The sequence below is a fragment of the Pan paniscus genome, chromosome 21 (assembly GCF_029289425.2).
Source record: "Pan paniscus chromosome 21, NHGRI_mPanPan1-v2.0_pri, whole genome shotgun sequence".
NCBI lineage: Eukaryota > Metazoa > Chordata > Mammalia > Primates > Hominidae > Pan > Pan paniscus.
The window spans coordinates 40,904,100-40,919,392 of record NC_073270.2 but is presented as its reverse complement, the minus strand read 5'-3'; the positions used below and the strand labels follow the sequence as shown (position 1 = coordinate 40,919,392).

At 46.0% G+C, this 15,293-nt stretch overlaps 1 protein-coding gene across 2 annotated transcripts in view; it reads right to left on the bottom strand.

The window, feature by feature from the left end:
• The window catches only part of PROCR (protein C receptor), a 45,428-nt gene extending 31,222 nt beyond the window's left edge, over window positions 1-14,206 (bottom strand). The window contains exons 1-4 of one of the 2 annotated variants that reach the window (XM_003831839.4): window positions 13,895-14,206; window positions 11,176-11,427; window positions 9,674-9,952; window positions 8,757-9,421 (exon numbers count right to left, since the gene is read on the bottom strand). In XM_003831839.4, coding sequence (XP_003831887.1) covers window positions 9,306-9,421; window positions 9,674-9,952; window positions 11,176-11,427; window positions 13,895-13,964 — 717 coding nt within the window. In that variant the 5' untranslated portion in view covers window positions 13,965-14,206 and the 3' untranslated portion in view covers window positions 8,757-9,305. Of the gene's footprint in view, window positions 1-8,756; window positions 9,422-9,673; window positions 9,953-11,175; window positions 11,428-13,894 lie in introns of those variants that run through there. The other variant, XM_008957221.6, reaches the window with a different exon arrangement.
• Window positions 14,207-15,293: the final 1,087 nt, after the last annotated feature.

The window sequence follows — 15,293 nt, the reverse complement described above, 5'->3', positions numbered from 1 at the left end:
GTAGCTGGGATTACAGGCATGTGCTACCATGCCCAGCTAATTTTCTATTTTTAGTAGAGGCGGGGTTTCTCCATGTTGGTCAGGCTGGTCTTGAACTCCTGATCTCGTGATCCACCCGCCTCGGCCTCCCAAAGTGTTGTGATTGCAGGCGAGAGCCACTGCTCCCAGACTACTTATCATGTTTTTAAGGCTCATCCGTGTTGTAACATGTGTCAGTACCTCATTTTCATGGCTAGATAATATTCCATTGTATTAAAATACTACATTTTGTTTCTCCATCAATTAACAGACATTTGGATTATTACCATTTTTGGCTATTAGGAATAATGCTTCTGTGAACATTCATGTACAAGTATTTGCATGGATGTATGTTTCAATTTTCTTGGGTATATACTAGGAGTGGACTTGCTGGGCCACACAATAACTCTATGTTTAACTTTTTGAAGAACTGTCAAATTGTTTTCCAAAGTGCTATACCATTGCCACCAGCAATGTATGAGGGTTCCAATTTCTTCACATTCTTGCCAACACTTGTTATTGTCTGTCTTTTTTCCTATAGCCATTCTTTTTTTAATTTTATTTTTCCATAAGTTATCGAGTTACAGGTGGCATTTGGTTACATGAGTAAGTTGTTTGGTGGAGATTTGTGGCACCCATCACCCAAGCAGTACACAATGCACCATATTTGTAGTCTTTTATCCCTCACCCCCCTCCCACTCTTTGCCCCAAGTCCCCAAAGTCCATTGTATCATTCTTACACCTTTGCATCCTCATCGCTTAGCTCCCACATATCAGTGAGAACATACGATGTTTGGTTTTCCATTCCTGAGTTACTTCACTTAGAATAATAGTCCCTAATCTCCTCCAGGTCATTGCAAATGCTGTTAATTCATTCCTTTTATGGCTGAGTAGTACTCCATCATATATATACATACCAGAGTTTCTTTATCCATTCATTGATTGATGGGCATTTGGGTTGGTTCCACGATTTTGCAATGGTGAATTGTGCTGCTATAAACTTGCGTGTGCAAGTATCTTTTTTGAATAATGACTTCTTTTCCTCAGGGTAGATACCCAGTAGTGGGATTGCTGGATCAAATGGTAGCTCTACTTTTAGTTTTTTAAGGAATCTCCACGCTGTTTTCCATAGCAGCTGTACTAGTTTACATTCCCACCAGCAGTGTAGAAGTGTTCCCTGATTGCTGCATCCACGTCAACGTCTACTATTTTTTTATTATTTGATTATGGCCATTCTTATGGGAGTAAGGTGGTATCGCTTTGTGGTTTTGATTTGCATTTTCCTGATCATTAGTAATGTTGAGCATTTTTTCATGTTTGTTGGCTATTTGTATATCTTCTTTTGAGAATTGTCTATTCATCTCCTTAGCCCACTTTTTGTTGGGATTGATTTTTTTTTTTTTTTTTTTTTTGTCTTACTGATTCGTTTGAGTTCATTGTAGATTCTGGATATTAGTCCTTTGTCAGATGTATAGATTGTGAAGATTTTCTCCCACTCTGTGGGTTGTCTGTTTACTCTGCTGACTGTTCCTTTTGCCGTGCAAAAGCTCTTTGGTTTAATTAGGTCCCAGCTATTTACCTTTATTTATATTGCAACTGCTTTTGGTTTTTTTGTCTTGAAATCTTTGGCTAAGCCAATGTCTAGAAGGGTTTTTCCAATGTTATCTTCTAGAAATTTTATAGTTTCAGGTCTTGGGTTTAGGTCCTTAATCCATCTTGTGTTTTTTTCTTTTTTGTGACAGAGTCTCACAGTCTCGCTCTGTCACCCAGGCTGGAGTGCAGTGGCATCATCTCAGCTCACTGCAAGCTCCACCTCCCGGGTTCACGCCATTCTCCTGCCTCAGACTCCTGAGTGGCTGGGACTACAGGCGCCCGCCACCACGCCCAGCTAATTTTTTGTATTTTTAGTAGAGATGGGTTTCACCGTGTTAGCCAGGATGGTCTCAATCTCCTGACCTCGTGATCTGCCCGCCTCGGCCTCCCAAAGTGCTAGGATTACAGGCATGAGCCACCACGCCCAGCTCCTTAATCCATCTTGAGTTGATTTTTGTATGAGGTAAAAGATGAGGATCCAGTTTCGTTCTTCTACCTGTGGCTAACCAATTATCCCAGCACCATTTGTTGAAAAGGGTGTCCTTTCCCCACTTTATGTTTTTGTTTGCTTTGTCAAAGATCAGTTGGCTATAAGTATTTGGGTTTATTTCTGGGTTCTCTATTCTGTTCCATTGGTCTATGTGCCTATTTTTATACCAGTATCATGCTGTTTTGGTGACTATGGCCTTATAGCATAATTTGAAATCAGGTAGTGTGATGCCTCCACATTTGTTCTTTTTGCTTACTCTTGCTTTGGCCATGTGGGCTCTTTTTTGATTCCATATGAATTTTAGAATTGTTTTTTCTAACTCTGTGAAGAATGATGGTGGTATTTTGATGGAGATTGCGTGAATTTGTAGATTGCTTTTGGCAGTATGGTCATTTTCACAATATTGATTCTATCCATCCTCCTATAGCCATTCTTGATGGTATGAAGTGGTATCTCATGGTTTTGATTTGCATTTCCATAATGACTATAACGATGTTGGGCATCTTTTCATGTGCTTATTGGCCACTGGTGTATCTTCTTTAAGAAATGTCTAAAATTTACTCTGCTTTTTCCTATTTTCATTATTGAATCTGTTCTGTCTATCTTTCCTATCTGGGCATGGTCATATCTCACCAATTCACAAATACCATGTTTCTCCCCTAGATTCCTCTGATTCCTGCAGTTTTAGTAGAGGAGAGAAAGCATAAATCCTAGAACACAAAGGCATGGGTTTGAATCCTAGCTCTGATACTATATTAGTTCATTCTTGTGCTGCTATACTGGAATACCTGCAAGTGGCTAATTTATAAAAGAAAAGAGGTTTATTTTGACTCACACTTCTGCAGGATGTACAGGAAGCATGGCACCAGCATCTTCTTCTGGTGAGGCCTCAGGAAGCTTTCAATCATGTTGGAAGGCAAAGGGGGAGCAGGCATATAAGATGAGACAGAAGGAAGCAAGAAAGAGGAGGGGAGGTCTCAGATCCTTTTAAACAACGAGATCTCATGTGTAATCTAACTGAACAAGAACTCACTCAACACTAAAGGATGGTGTTAAGCCATTCATGAGGGATCTGCCCCCATGACCCAAACACCTCCCATTATGCCCATCTCTAACAATGGAGGTCACATTCCAACATGAGATTTGGAGGGACAAAACATCCAAACCATATCAGTTATTAACTTTCTTATTCTCCCTAAACATGTCTCCTAATCTAAAATGATTATATCTATCTTACAAGACCAAAGAGAGTATTAAATGATAAACGCAAGTTACAGAATTCCAAAAACTATATAGCAATAATGTAAATGATAGCTACAAGAGTAAATCAGAGCATAACATTTTTCTTTCTTTCTTTCCTTTTTTTTTTTTTTGAGATGGAGTCTCACTCCGCTGCCCAGGCTGGAGTGCAGTGGCATGATCTCAACTCACTGCAACATCTGCCTCCTGGGTGCAAGCTACTCTCCTTCCTTAGCCTCCTGAGTAGCTGGAACTACAGGCATGCGCCACCATGCCTGGCTAATTTTTGTATATTTAGTAGAGACGGTTTCACCATGTTGGCCAGGCTGGTCTCGAACACCTGACCTCAGGTGAACTGCCCACCTCAGCCTCCCAAAGTGCTGGGATTACAGGCGTGAGCCACCATGCCCGGCCACATAACATAACATTTTTATTTGTGTGTTTCTTCTAGTTATACAATGCATCTTGCCTTGTGTTGTTCTTTTTTGTATGTTTTATCTTCCCAAGAAAAGACTGGGCTCCTTGAGAAGGATCATATCCTAATCGTTTTGTGTCTTCCAAAGTACATAACATAAAGCCTTCTATATGGAAGTTTCTGACAAACATTTATTAAACGAGTAAATAAATTAATGATGTGAGATATAGTGAACATTTATGGGGTTTTGTTGTTTTTGCTTTTCTATTTTATTTTTCTTTTGTTCTGTTTTTTGAGCCCAGGAGGTTGAAGCTGCAGTGAGCCATGATCGTGCCACCAATTCCAGCCTGGGCAACAGACCAAGAGTCTGTCTCAAAAAAAAGATAATATTTGTAGAGTTAGTAAATACAGCAGTGGCTACTGATCTCCAGGCTTCTCATTCCATCAATTCTTTAAAATCACCTGTACCTGTTTTGGTTGCCCAGCATCTGAAATCTCTTCCTCTGTGTGAGTCTTAATGGGAGACAGGTTCTCACCTCCCACAAGAGAAGTCAAAGGTATCTAAAGTTTTCCTTTCCCCCCCTGCACTTGCAGCTAAGGCAAAAGCAACATGATCAAGGCTTGGTCATTTGGCTGCTTCCACTCAGGATATTGACTCTTGAACAAATGATGTAAAGACACAGGGTCAGAGGAGAATTCCTTTAATATGGCAGCAGCATTGGTGATGGAGGTAGTGCTTCCAGCTGTGGCATCCTTAATACCATTCCTGTGGTGTGACTTTGGCTGTGGTCCCTGGTTCTACTTTCTGAGCTTGATTATCTGGCTTTCCCATCAACTCTGAGGATTACTTAATAACCTTCCAATATACTTATTTTCCCCTTAAGTTGGCAGAATTGGTTTCTGTTGCTTGCAACTAATAATCTTAGCATACCTCTGGAGTAAGGATTTGGGGAGAATGAGAAAGCAGGAGGCGTTCCGTTTTTCCTTTATGAAATTTCTTTGTAAACTTCTCTGTTATTGCTGTTGTTGTACCACTTCCGTCATTTAAAAATATGCTTTTAAAATAAATAATCTAGGGCACAGTGGCTAAAGAGAAATGGTAGAAAATAAAATTTGAGGGGCCGGGCACAGTGGCTCACGCCGGCAATCCCAGCACTTTGGGAGGCCAAGGAGAGCAGATCATGAGGTCAGGAGTTCAAGACCAGCCTGACCAATATGGTGAAACCCCGTCACTACTAAAAATACAAAAATTAGCCGGGCGTGGTGGCACATGCCTGCAATCCCAGCTACTCGGGAGGCTGAGGTAGGAGAATAGCTTGAACCCAGGAGGTGGAGGTTGCAGTGAGCAGAGATCGCACCACTTTACTCCAGCCTGGGTGACAGAGTGAGACTCCATCTCAAAATAAAATAAAATAAAATAAAATTAAATTAAAATAAAATTAGAAAATTAGGTTGGGGCCACATTGTGCAAGGCCCTGAATGTCATTTTGAGGATTCTGAATTTAACTCAATGAGAAATTTAAAAAACAGTCCAGGCGTGGTGGCTCACGTCTGTAATCCCAGCACTTTGTGAGGCCAAGGCGGGTGGATCACTTGAGGTCAGGAGCTCAAGACCAGCCTGACCAACATGGTGAAACCCCGACTCTACTAAAAATACAAAAAATTAGCCGGGCGTGGCGGCACATGCCTGTAATCCCAGCTACTCGGGAGGTTGAGGCAGGAGAATTGCTTGAACCTGTGAGGCAGAGGTTGCAGTGAGCTAAGATCACACTACTGCACTCCAGCCTGGGTGACAGAGAGAGACTCTGTCTCAAAACAAAACAAAACAAAACAAAAAAACAAAACCAAACAACAACAAAAAACGGAATAATGACACAATTAGATCTGTGTTTCTTACTGCCATGTAGAAGATGAATTAAAATATGGAGAAATTAGAGACAATTTCTTAGGAGGAGGCTGCTGCCATGGTCCAGACAAGATTGAGAAAATTTCTCAATTTTGAAAGAGAGAGAGACACACACACACAAGTTGGGTTATCTGGAAGCAGAGGCTGAGACAGAGTTTGAGGTTCAAGATGCTTACCAGGGGGAAGAAGTAGGGCTAAGCTAAGAGAGAAGTCAAACGGCAATGCAGATCTGACAAAGACCCAGCCTCCCTGGCAGGGAGCTCTGGAGTGAATATTTCCAGCCCTGGCCAGCCCTTGTCAATCCAACCTATTCTCAGAGTTGTCCTGCAGTTGGCCAAAATGACCGAACTTTTATACCCCTGCCTTGCTTAGGCACCGAGTGAGGGCAGCCCTGGGATGGGCATGATCTTGTGCAGGACTGTCCTCTACAGCTGAGGCAGACATTGAAAGAACTGAAGCAGGCGGAAGCTATCTGCTGGCTATTCCCCCTATAGCTGAACGGCAAGTCTTTTTTTTCTTATTTATTTATTTATTTGAGATGGAGTTTTGCTCTTGTTGCCCAGGCTGGAGTGCAGTGGCGAGATCTCAGCTCATTGCAACCTCTGCCTCTTGGGTTCAAGAGATTCTCCTGCCTCAGCCCCTGCTAGTAGCTGGGATTACAAGCGCGCACCACCGCGCCTGGCTAATTTTTGTATTTTTAGTAGAGACAGGGTTTCGCCACGTTGGCCAGGCTGGTCTCCAACTCCTGACCTGAGGTGATCCCCCCACCTCAGCCTCCCAAAGTGCTGGGATTACAAGCGTGAACCATCATGCCCGGCCAACAGGAAGTCTTTCTTTGGAGGTAGAACTGGATGGTACACCTTCATGTTTACCACAAAGAAAGAGAGGAATTATGATATCTTGAACAAAAGCAATGGGGTAGAAAGGAGTGAATGTGTTTTATAGATACTGTAATTGGTAGATGGGGATAAATAAGAGGGAGTAAATAAAGGTTAACACTGAGTTCTCTCCACTTACATGATTTGATGGTTATTCTGTTATCCATTAATGAACAGTAAACATCAGAACTAGAGAGAGCAGATTTGGGGAGATAGATAATAAATTTGATTTTGAACATGTTGATTTTGAAATGTCTACAGAACATTAAGGTAGAGATGATTTTAAAGAATCAATGCAAATGAGAGGTCTGGAGATCAGAAGCCACTGCTGTATTTACTGACTATACATATACTATCTTTTTTTTTTTTCTCGGTCTGTTGCCAGGCTGCAGTGTGGTGGCACGATCATGGCTCAATGCAGCCTCAACCTTCTGGGCTCAAGCAATCCTCTTACCTCAGCCTCTTGAGTAACTGGAACTACAGGCCCACACCACCATGCCCAGCTAATTTTTTCTATTTTTTTTGTAGAGACAGGGTCTCACTATGTTGTCCAGGCTGGTCTCAAACCCCTGAGCTCAAGCAATCCTCCTGCCTCTGCCTCCCAAAGTGTTGGGATTACAGGTGTGAGCCAGTCATTGCGTTTGGCTTTTTTTTTTTTTTTTTTTTTTTTGAGACAGAGTCTCACTCTGTCGCCAAGGCTGGAGTGCAGTGGCGTGATCTCGGCTCACTGCAAGCTCTGCCTCCCGGGTTCACGCCATTCTCCTGCCTTAGCCTCCCGAGGAGCTGGGACTACAGGCGCCCGCAACCATGCCTGGCTAATTTTTTGTTTTTGTTTAGTAGAGACAGGGTTTCACTGTGTTAGTCAGGATGGTCTCGATCTCCTGACCTTGTGATCCGCCCGCCTCGGCCTCCCAAAGTGCTGGGATTACAGGCATGAGCCACCGTGCCCAGCTTGCGCTTGGCATATTATTTTACATATATACTTTTATTTAATACTCTTCATGCCTTTATGAATTGGGTATTGTTTTTCTTATACCCTTTGGTATATTTTATTAATACCATTTGGGAACAAAAAAAACTGAGACTTGAAGAAGTTAAATTTCTAGTTCAAAGAAGTAAAACTTAAGTCTGATGACAAAACACATACTCTTTTTTTTTTTTTTTTTTTTAGAATTAAAAAAAAAAAAGAATCTCACTCTGTTGCCCAGGCTGGAGTGCAGTGGTGTGATCTCAGCTCACTGCAAACTCTGCCTCCCGGGTTCAAGTGATTCTCCTGCCTCAGCCTCCCAAGTAGCTGGGATTACAGGCGCGTGCCACCACACTTGGCTAATTTTTGTATTTTTAGTAGAGATAGGGTTTCACTGTGTTGGCCAGGCTTGTCTTGAACTCCTGACCTCAAGTGATCCTCTCGCCTCGGCCTCCCAAAGTGCTGGGATTACAGGTGTGAGCCACCGCGCCTGGCCGACAAAACACATGCTCTTAAAGATAAAATTATATTGCTTCTCCATGGAAACCACAGGTAGATAGTATTTGCAGCCATGAAGGTCAGTAGGTCACCTAGAAAGGGTATAGTTCAAACAGGAACAAAAGGAACCAAAAAATGGAATTCTAAGGAAGCCAGCATTTCCAGGGTGAATCGTGTAAGATGACATAGTCAAAGGGATTGAAAAAAAGTAGACAGAACAGTTTTAAAAATTGAAGTATGATATCTCAGAAGTTAAGGCAAAAAGAGAGTTCTAGTCCGCAAATTTGCAGATACCATGTAGGGTGACGGTTTGACAATTAGAGGTTACTGGTGATCTTAGAGTCGTTTATAGAGAAGTCAGATTGCACTGGGTCTAAGAGTGAGTGAGAAGACCAGGCGCAGTGGCTCACGTCTAATCCCAGCACTTGGGGAGGCCGAGGTAGGCGGATCACGAGGTCAGGATGGCCAACGTGGTGAAACCCCATCTCTACTAAAAATACAAAAATTAGCTGGGTGTGGTGGCATGCATCTGTAATCCCAGCTGCTTGGGAGGCTGAGGCAAGAGAATTGCTTGAACCTGGGAGGCAGAGGTTGCAGTGAGCTGAGATCACACCATTGCACTCCAGCCTAGGCAACAGAGCAAGACTCTGTCTCAAAAAAAAAAAAAAAAAAAAAGAGTGAGAAATAGGGAAGCAGAAGAAATGGGTATAGGTTACTTTTCCAGAAATTTTGCAAAGTGGAGGAGATAACAATGCCTTAAATATAAGAAATTTATTAATATTATTAATTGATTAATAATTGATCACTGCCATATGACTTGGATTTTACATTTCCACCACTTCTTCGTGTTACTTCTTTCTACCCTATTATACCAGCGTCCTATCCCAAGTCTGACACACCTGGAAGTATTGAATGTTGTATTTTGATTGTGGATGACTTGTTTATTTGGTTATATCTTTTGAACGCCTCAGGTGATTCTGCCTGTCTTTGGAGGATGGGCCATAGGCTTCCTGCCCCAACTCCATTATCTGTTTTCCACAAAGATAGATAAACATTCACTTATCACACTAATTCAGCAAAGCATACACGTTCTTAGGTTCTTAGCAAACCAAGTACTTTGTCCACCTCTCCTCTCCATCTCCCCTCCCTCAAATCTTCAGTGGGCAGATGTGGGAGAAGAAAGGAGCTGTCACTCCAAACCTTCTGGTGTTTCAGTTGGGGAGTCTGGCTTCACAGTGAGCTGAAACTTTCCCTTGCCAGCCTCCATCAATCCAGCCCCTTCTGAGGGGGCTGGAGAGTAATTAACATCGCCGTCCACCTGTGCACAGGAAGATGCCTACAGCCACACCAGCAATGATGAAACTGCCCACCAGGATGCCCAGGACCAGCGAAGTGTAGGAGCGGCTTGTTTGGCTCCCTGCAGAACATGCAAAGAGTTAGCCCGAAGAATAGGCCCCCCAAGGAGTCCATGATTTGAGTCAAACCCCAAAGCGTTTCTGCCCCAGAGGAAAGGGACCTGTTTACCAACTGACTGAAGCTGCGTGTGTTCTGTCCCGAACCCCCAGCTGTGGGCCTCTTGTTGCTCTAGGCATCCATCCTTCAGGTCCATCCATTTGTCTGGAACCCGCCCTCTCCCCAGCTTGCAGGCCTGGGCCCCGTCCCATCATACCTTTCGTGTTTTCCGCGGAAATATGTTTCTGCACATACTGCACACAGGTGTCCTCCAGGAATTCCCGCAGTTCATACCGAGTGCGGTTGTAGGCATTGAGCTGCTGCAGGGTGAAGGTGACCACTCCGGAGGTGACCTGGGTGTCTGCCTGCCACAAGGCTCTCTCCGGCCGGAAACTCACAAAGGAGGTCCCATTCACAGCCACTTCGAAGAAGACATGGGGTCTAGAGCCCTCGGGAGGCAGCTCACAGCCCAGGAAGCAGCGGATGGTCAGAGGAACTGTGGATAGACAGTCAGGGTCAGGGGACTGTGCAGAGAGGGTGCCAGGTGTGGGGCGAGGCCCACCAAGGGGAAAAGAACATGAGAAGGCAAGAGTCAGTGCTGTGAGGAGAGGGGAGTCTAGGTCAGGGAACTATGGGGAGAAGGGCCTGGGGCTGTGAGGAGGGGTTTGGGGTTAGACTGTTAGAGGCTAAGAAAGAAGGGGCCAGGGACTGTGATGAAAAAAGGGAATTGTCAGGCCTTGTTCAACTGTAATAGAAAAAAAAACAGGGGGTGAGGCTGGGGCAGGGGCGGCAGCTCACGCCTGTAATCCCAGCACTTTGGGAGGCCAGGCTTGTGGATCGCCTGAGGTCAGGAGTTCGAGACCAGCCTGGCCAACATGGCGAAACCCCGTCTCTACTAAAAATACAAAAAATTAGCCGGGCGTGGTGGCGAGCTCCTGTAATACCAGCTACTTGGGAGGCTGAGGCAGGAGAATCGCTTGAACCCGGGAGGCGGAAGTTGCAGTGAGCCGAGATCGCGCCACTGCACTCCAGCCTGGACGACAGAGCAAGACTCCGTCTCAAAAAAAAAAAAAAAAAAAAAAGTGGGTGGGGTGGGGGACTAGGAGAGAAAGGAGTTAAAGGCCATGATGGTGGGGGAAGGGGGACGGAGTGATGCTTTGAGAAAAGAAACTGGGGTCTTTGAGAAGAAGGAGTTAGGGTTGTGACGGGGAAGGAGTGGGGCTTTGAGAGAAGAACTTGGGGTCTTTGAGGGAAGAGTTCGGGTCATGAGTGGAGCTAAGAGCGAAGTCATCAGCTTGTATGAGGAGAAGTGGCTGGAGGGTGGAGGGTGAAGTGCTGGGGGCTGTGGGAAGGGAAGGACGGAGATCTATGAAGAAAAGGAGTTGGAGGACTGTGAGGCGAGGGGTGAGTTTTCTGGGGACCTTCGACGTCACGGTGTCAGGGCCTTCCAACAGGGTCTATCCCAAGAGGTTATGCCAGCAGGACGACCGCCCGAGTCGGGGCTTTCTTAGCGGGGACAACTGCCTCTCTCCAGCCCCCACCCAGCAATCTTCAAAGGCCCAGGCGCCACCGAGCTCCAGTGGCTGCCGGGTCCCTGCAAGCCCCAGCCCGCCTCCACCCGCCAGGCCCCGCCTCCACCCGCCAGGCCCCGCCCCCACCCGCCAGGCCCCGCCCCCACTAGCCCCGCCCAGACCCCGCCCCCGCTGCGCGCCTACTCACAGGCCAAGGTCCGCTCCTGGTGCACCAGGCGCACGAGGCCGTGGAACTGGAGCAGGTAGGACTGCAGGCCACTCTGCGTGCGCGCCCAGCTCTCGGGCTCCTGCAAGGGCTGCAGCTGGATGATCGTGGTGTTGGTGTCTGGGCCTTCCAGCACGTGCGTTAGGTGTCCCCCCAGCGACGCGTTGCCCTGGTACCACACGTGATAGGGGTCGCGGAAGTAGGAGATCTGGAGCATATGAAGTCTTTGGAGGCCTGCGGGCAGAGTCAGCTTCAGCCTGGGCCGGCGTGGGAGGGGGCGGCGGGCAGCGGAAGATAATAACCCCCTACCTCGAGGCTGGCCGCCCGCCTTCTCGACCCTTCATAAACTATAATGTGCCCTCCCACCGCTTCTCCCATTTGACGCTCACATTAACTCTGCCAGGAGGACAGGACAGGGATTATTATCTCCGTTTTACAGATGAGGAAACTGAGGCCTGCAGTGGAAGAGACACTCCTTTCTGCCTCCTTTTTCACCCTCGGCTCTCCCTCCCCCCGTTTCCTGTTAACCAACGGAACAAATGGTTAACAAATCCTGACCTGAATAAAATCCCAATTCCATTGCCTGTTCTCCGTCTCCTCTTCCACTGCCCTGATTCAGGATTCATCCGTCTCATCTAGACTGGGGTAGTAACTTTCTACTTCATCTCCCCGTTCTCTATTCTGACCTCCACCTGACCCAGGGATGAGATCATGTCCTTTTCCTACTTAAAATCTTCCAGTGCCATAACCCCCTCCCCTTCATTAATCAAAAATAATCATAGCCAATGTCGATTAAGTGCTTATTATAACCTGGGCAATGGGCTTTACATACATTATTATCTTTGTGCTTAATGCACAGCTTAATGCAATAGTGGCTTAATGCAATAAGCTACTATTATTAACCCCAGTCTACATGGGAAACTGAGACAGAGATAGTGTAGCAGAGCCAAGGTTTGCACGTAGGCAGTCAAGTCCAGCACTCAGCCATTCTGCTACACTGCCTCCCCACAGGGTCAAGTCCAGAGTCTTTAGCCTGGCATTCAAGGCTGCTAGAGACCTGGCCCCTGCTGCCTTTTCTGGCCGCTTCCCGCTGCTTATATATCAAACTAGTTGGGGTTCCTCATGCTGCCTTTGGCTGACACATGAATAGCATGTCAGGATTGCTCTGCCTCCCTTTTTCTGCCTGGCGAAGTTTATTCATGATTTAAGACCCAGCTCAGAGACTGGGCACGGTGGCTCATGCCTGTAATCCCAGCACTTAGGGAGGCCGAGGCGGGCGGATCACTTGAGGTCAGGGATTCAAGACCAGCCTGGCCAACATGGCGAAACCCCATCTGTACTAAAAGTACAAATATTAGCCAGGCGTGGTGGTACATGCCTGTAGTCCTAGCTACTCAGGAGGCTGAGGCAGGAGAATCGCCTGAACCTGGGAGTTGGAGGTTACAGTTAGCTGAGATTGTGCCACTGCATTCCAGCCTGGGTGACAGCACAAGACTCTATCTCAAAAAAAAAAGAAAAGCGAAGAAAAAAAGACCCAGCTCAGTTGCCCTCTTCTTGGAAATTTTTTTCTGATGCCCCACGAGACACAGTGTGTCTGTTTCAGTGACCCCAGACCACCATATATTAGTGTGTATCTCACGGGATACTACCTGACTGTCTCCAAACACACACAGGCCACACTGGACTCCTCTAGGCTATGGAACCATGCTTGGTAATCTCTGCTTCCTACACCCAGAAAAGAGGCTGGCACAGAGTTGATGCCCAGAGCACATTTGGATGAGTCCAGAGTTGTAAATCTGTGTGTGTGAGTGGGTCCTGTCTGTGTTTGCATTTGAGAAGTTGTGCTTTGTATCTGCAGATGTGAATAAGTATATTTATGGATAACCCTAGACATGGTCCTTAACTACTCTGTGACCCAGTTTCCTCCTCATAAAATGGAGATAGTAATAATATTACCCACCTTTAGGGGTTTGTGCAAGTTAAATGGGTCAATACATGTATTAACCATAGTGAGCACTCATTGAATACTGGTTATTATTTGCCGCCTCTCTGAGGGGGAGACTGAAGTTATGGGGATTGTGAGAGAGGGGAAAGGAGGCTCCTGTGCAATTATAAGGGAGGGTAATAACTCCCTTTTCTGCTTAAACAGGGCCACTTCAGTAGCCTGATCGCCCATAAGTTCTATTAGGCACAGCATCTCTTTCTCCCCAGTTCCACCAGCTGCACCCAGTCTCCTTCCATTTTCCCTAGCCTCCCCTAACCTCTCTCTGCCCCAGTCTTCCCCCAGTTCTTCCATCAGTTTTCCCAGTGTCTTCCCATTCCCTCCATTTCTCTTCTCTTCTGAGCCTCTTCCCGTCTCCCCTAGATGTACGCCTATCTACCATCACCCTCAGTTCCCCTTTCTCCCCTCTCCCTGGGGCTGATTCTCCTACCCTCTCTGCTGGTTTCTTTCTCATGTTTCCAGTCATCCTGTTTCCCCTAGCCTCTTTCATCTCCCCCCTTTCAGGGGCTTAAATGTACTAACTCACCTTGGCTTTGGGACACGAACCAGTCCCCAAGACTCTGCCTGCCCTGTAGAGAGATCTAGCCAGCTGCAGACACAGATGCTGTGAGATAAGCTCTCCTGTGGTCTTGCCATGTGCCCAGATAGACTGAGATTCTCCAGAACCATCCTGAGGCAGGAGATGTGCCCCCGACTCACCATCTGAGGCGTCTTGGCTACAAAAGGCCCAGCCAGACAGCAGCAGTATCGGCAACAATGTTGTCAACATCCTGAAGTTGAGGCTCTGGACCTGGGTTCCTGGCTCGGGCCGCCGGCTGCGGGCTCCGCTGGCTGCAGTCTAGGGAAAAGAGAAGTGAGGACCGTCTGGGAGGGGCGGAGTCTGGGCAGAGGAGGATGGAAGGAGGCCAGGAGATGGGAGGAGGAAGAGGCTTATAAAGTGTTATTTCTACTGTGTCTCATTTCCTACTAGGGGGCCGGCCTCCCTCCTGCCCTCCCTCTGCCCCGCCCTTCATTGCTCCCTCCTGCCCAGACCTGCCTTTTCCCTTCTCCTTGGGCTGCTTCCTAGGAACCAGGAACAGGGAGCGGAAAAGGGGGAGAAGGGCTTGGTGAGAAGTCCTGCCGGCGCTGACTCAGGGGGTGGGGCATCTACTTTCAACTTAGAGCACACTCCTGGGAGTAGGATCAGCAGGTTGCTGATGGGGAGATTGAGGTCCAGAGAGGTGCAGGGACTTGCCCAAAGTTTATATATCATGGTGGTGACAGATCCAAGATTAACATTTAGTTTTCCAGTATAATGGCTACATTTTACCAGAATTTTAAGTAAATAACAATTACATAATCCGGGATCTTGGTCTCAGAAGTAGTCATAAAATGAGTGTAAAGCAGTTCACTGCAGCATGTTTTTAAAAAATAGGAGAGAATTATGAGCAATCTGTATAAATCTCAGAAGATGATTGGTTACCTAAAGCAATCTTTTTGAAACTGAGGTCATAATTTATTAGTGGACAATGAAATCAATTTAGCAGGTCATGGTTACCATTTTTAAAAAATGAAATAGGACAGAATACAAAATTTCAGTGCGTCACCCTTAGTAAGAGAAAGTGTTATGTCATGAAATATTTGCTCAGTTGTATATGTGTGCTTTGGTTTTGTGTGTGTATGTTTCTATGATGAGTTTTGGATAGCAGTGTAAAATGCGTTCCTTACTCTAGGAAGCAAGTAGAAAAGTTTTAAAGTCACTCCCCCGAGCATGCTGCTGGCACTTTGGGAGGCTGAGGTGGGCAGATCACTTGAGGCCAGGAGTTTGAGACCAGCCTGGCCAATATGGCGAATGTCTCTACTAAAAATACAAAAATTAGCTGGGCATGGTGGTGCATGCCTGTAATCCCAGCTACTTGGGAGACTGAGGCATGAGAATCGCTTGAACCTGGGAGGTGGAGGTTGCAGAGGGCCGAGATCACACCACTGCATTCTAGCCTGGGTCATGCAGCAAGATTCTGTCTGAAAAAAAAAGAGAAAAGATTTCACTTCTGTTCAAATAATACATATGTAATTTCATCCTCATATATATATATAAAATTTATTATTATTTTTTTGA